This window comes from Lactuca saligna, chromosome 3 (genome assembly GCF_052625555.1).
Source record: "Lactuca saligna cultivar CGN05327 chromosome 3, ASM5262555v1, whole genome shotgun sequence".
NCBI lineage: Eukaryota > Viridiplantae > Streptophyta > Magnoliopsida > Asterales > Asteraceae > Lactuca > Lactuca saligna.
Window position 1 is genome coordinate 145,229,658 of NC_136419.1, and position 3,616 is coordinate 145,233,273.

General features: G+C 36.0%; 1 protein-coding gene across 1 annotated transcript; it reads right to left on the bottom strand.

Moving 5' to 3' along the window:
• Window positions 1-280: 280 nt before the first annotated feature.
• Window positions 281-3,265, bottom strand: LOC145037343 (zinc finger protein CONSTANS-LIKE 14-like). The gene is made up of 4 exons (XM_078985982.1): window positions 2,382-3,265; window positions 1,756-1,926; window positions 908-1,137; window positions 281-635 (listed from the first exon to the last, which is right to left on the bottom strand). The coding sequence occupies exons 1-4, from the start codon at window positions 3,141-3,143 to the stop codon at window positions 545-547; spliced, it is 1,254 nt and encodes a 417-aa protein (XP_078842108.1). The 5' UTR covers window positions 3,144-3,265; the 3' UTR covers window positions 281-544.
• Window positions 3,266-3,616: the final 351 nt, after the last annotated feature.

Genomic DNA, 3,616 nt, shown 5'->3' on the forward strand with positions numbered 1-3,616 from the left:
ATTTGTCATTTCATTTCATCCAATTGAACAAATATCCTTTTCTTTTTTTTCATTTTTATAGTTTTTTTTTATGTGTTTGTATTCGGGTACCCATTTTATATTCTATGTAGCTCATTTACCCTCATCCCAATTTCACGTTAAGTTGACATTTATCCCCAAAAAAAACTTCTATAAAATAAAATTAGTGTCTTTTTTACTAAACGTAATGCGAAGACACTTAAGCTCCACTCATAATAGTATCTGAATTCAAATTACGAGGTAATCTTTGCCACGTGGTAAGTATCAACAGGACAAGGATCATGGCGACTCAGATTGCATTTCCACAACTCAAGCATCAAAGCACACCTTTTCCCAACTTCAAGGATAAGAAAAAAAAAAAAAAATTATCAGTCAATCACCGTAGCCATACATTACAAGCCACCTTTTTCTTATCAAACAGTCGTAGGTTACCACTAGCCACTAGGCATACTATCTTTCAACTCAAACCTACCCTTTTACCAAACTAACTTCCACCACAAACCACTTTAATCATTCATTCATTCATTCATTCAATACTCTTCACAAATCTTCCCTTTACTCGTTTTCTCGTATCCGCTCTCGCCTTCCGTGACTCGTACCGGATGCACTTGTCGTACCTATCACCATTTTAACGCTATTCATCATAACCAATTCTAGACAACTAGACTGGACTGGACAAGACAGGACTGGACAAACTTTATATATATAAAGCGCGTTTACGTCTTTTGCATAAACGTCAGATAAAAACAAGTTCCTACAATCCGATCCCACTTTTTTGGGTAGAGGATAAAAAAAAAAAAAAAATTGAGATTTTTGTCCAGTCCAATGTACGCCAAACGCAGTACAAGATGTTATGTTCTGTGATTCTGTCTTGTCATGTAGTGTGTACCTTCGGGTTTTCTTTTTCTCCTTGTAACGTAACATTGCGTTACATCTATTTTGGGCAAGTTGTTGCGCGTCTACTTTGGTTGTTGCGGGTATTTCCATTCCTTGATTGGTTGCTAAAAAGTGTTCCATCATTTGACCGTCAATTGTGGGATTACTTCTATTGGTTTCCATCATTTGTGTTTCAGGTCGGTTGTCACTCTCCATAGTTGATATGCAACCTGATATCTGCTTCTGAAAAAGGAATAGCAATGTACTTTTGTTACTTTGTTTATTACACTTTTCTACTTTCGTATTTTTCCATAAAACGTTTTACTTTCAATTTTTTTTTTACATTAAGACATTGTACTTTCAGTATTTTATTTTTCTTATTAGGGCATCATGTGTTGAAAGTACATGGTGATGGAAATTTGGAGTAAGATACGATACAAATCTTTCTAGATCAATATTTGAAGGAGGGAAAAGAGGAAGAGAAAAGATTCTATAGAAATTTACTTCCATTTAGGAGGAAACAGGCTTAAAAGGTTAAAATTAAACCTTCTTTTGGGACAAAGGTAGAAAAATGAATCAGGATAAGGGGAATGCAATGTTTTCTACTTCTAGAACACTTAGAATTCTATCCAGATCTAATTCCAGCCTGATGTGAATGAAAACCTCTTAACAAGACTTTCATCCCACAAAGTTAACATAACAACAATGAAATAGACAATGTCTTTGAGAAGTAGCAAATTTTCATGAGTTTCTCGAGTAACCCATCCCTAATTACAATTCAAAACCAAATGAATAACTTTGGGGTTATAAAATATAAATGCAAGTAGATAGAGAAAACACTAAGTAGTACAAGATGCTTACATTTTGTGATGTGGTGCCAAAAGATATGTTTATGGCATCCATTTCTTTTAACACTTCCATTGTTGTGAAAGAAGCATCCTCAACAAGGTCAGTACAATTGTTTATTGCAAAGCCAAGATTATCAACTCCTGCCTCAGAAGATCTTGATCTTCCTAGATTAAAATCCCATATCTGAAATCAAAATGGTAATAAAGATGAGCCTTTATAGTTATACCCCACTTCATGCTACTACTTATCTTATATCCCCACAATAAAGTGGCAACAAACATGAGTTGACACAAAGGCAGAAATCAAAATATAGTTTGTAAAAGTTTCCATCTATAAAAAGAAATACACAAAGAAAAAGAATTTCTGGTGCTTGATGATTAATCTTTAACAAGTACAAAATAAGTTAGCCAAGACTGGTGGTGACTATAGATGGACACCAATTGTATTTGCTGCTGTGTTTATGCACCTCCAGTACTAGAGCAAATGTAAGATGTTAAGTTCTTAGGTTTTGTTGTGACGCAGCAAAAAGGTAAGAACAAATATGGATGGTGATTGTTTAATTGTTTTATAACAAGATCAAGAGTAATATACGGTAATGTTTTTTATCAATTTTCTAATCAAGTTATTTAATTCCAAACCTGACTGGTTTGGCGTTTAGGGCTATAGCTCCACATGTTACTAAATTCAGTGATACCCCCATTATTCGCTTTCGAATTCGCGGGATTCTGGGGCGGCATAAGCAGATACGTTAATGGAGTTTGCTGATGCAACAGATCCTTATCGTCTTGTTCCTCATACTCGAAACCTTCTGAAATATCCCGCCGACCACATCCACTCGGGGTTTGAGGCCCCAATTCAGCTCCATCCCCGTCAAATCTTTCTTTCGCAAGCTCCACCAGCTGCTTAAACAAAACTTTATTATGAACTCCGCAACCCGAACCTCTAGATTTCCAGTCAACGCTCGGAACCTCATCATAACAAGGAGTTTTCTCATGTATCGTCGCTAAATCTTGAAAATTCGTAGTGGAATACTTACTTTCACACGAATTGCCATTAGAACCAGAAGGTTTTAGATTAAATCCCCAAATCGAGGCCAGCTGAAGAGGGGAAGGGCAACCGGAGAACTCTTCAACAGGCACACGACTGTGATAAGAGGAAACGGAGGAGTCGCCATGGAAATCGTGATCACAAGAGGTGCAGAGGAGAAGGTTATCAGTTGAACAGGCGACGGAAACGGCATCAGATCCGCAGTTGTCACAGATCTGAGAACGGAAGTGCTTGAGAGATAAAGCATTTGCAGAGTGTACGGCGTTGTCGCAGAACAAACAAAGCTTAGCCGAATCGGCTTTACAGTACAACACCGCCGATCTCTGATTACAGAAATCACAGACACAAGACATAATCTGATCTCTGAAGCTTTTAGGGTATTGATGATGAAGATTGAATTTGTGATGAAAACGATAAAGGGTTATAAAAATCTTGAGAGGATTTGGGAAACGACAAATGGGGCTTTTTCTGCCCGAAAAGGATTGTTTACGTGGTATATTTATTGCTTTCGTCAACGCTCCCGATTTTGACTAAGATTAAATCAACAACAAATTGTTGATTTTTTTCACGTGTTTTTAATCTGTTTTCACTTTTAGCAGCAAATTATTGGAATTCGCTTTTATCTATGGTAATCATATTTATTATCTGAGGAATCATAACTTACAAGATAGCTTTTTCCGCTTTTATATATGTGTATTAGTGTCACCTTTATTGTATGTCTTTAATCCATGGTAAAAGTTGAAATTAATTTTTTATGGGCTATTTCCATATCAATTCTATTCTTTTGATGTTTTTGATATTGACAATGTATGATTATTTTTTTAAT

Coding starts and splice junctions, on each gene's coding strand:
- LOC145037343 (XM_078985982.1), bottom strand. CDS start 3,143: ATGTCTTGTGTCTGTGATTTCTGTAATCAGAGATCGGCGGTGTTGTAC. Junction 1,138..1,755: donor TTGGCACCACATCACAAAAT/GTAAGCATCTTG, acceptor TTCCTTTTTCAG/AAGCAGATATCAGGTTGCAT. Junction 636..907: donor GAGAAAAAGAAAACCCGAAG/GTACACACTACA, acceptor AAATGGTGATAG/GTACGACAAGTGCATCCGGT.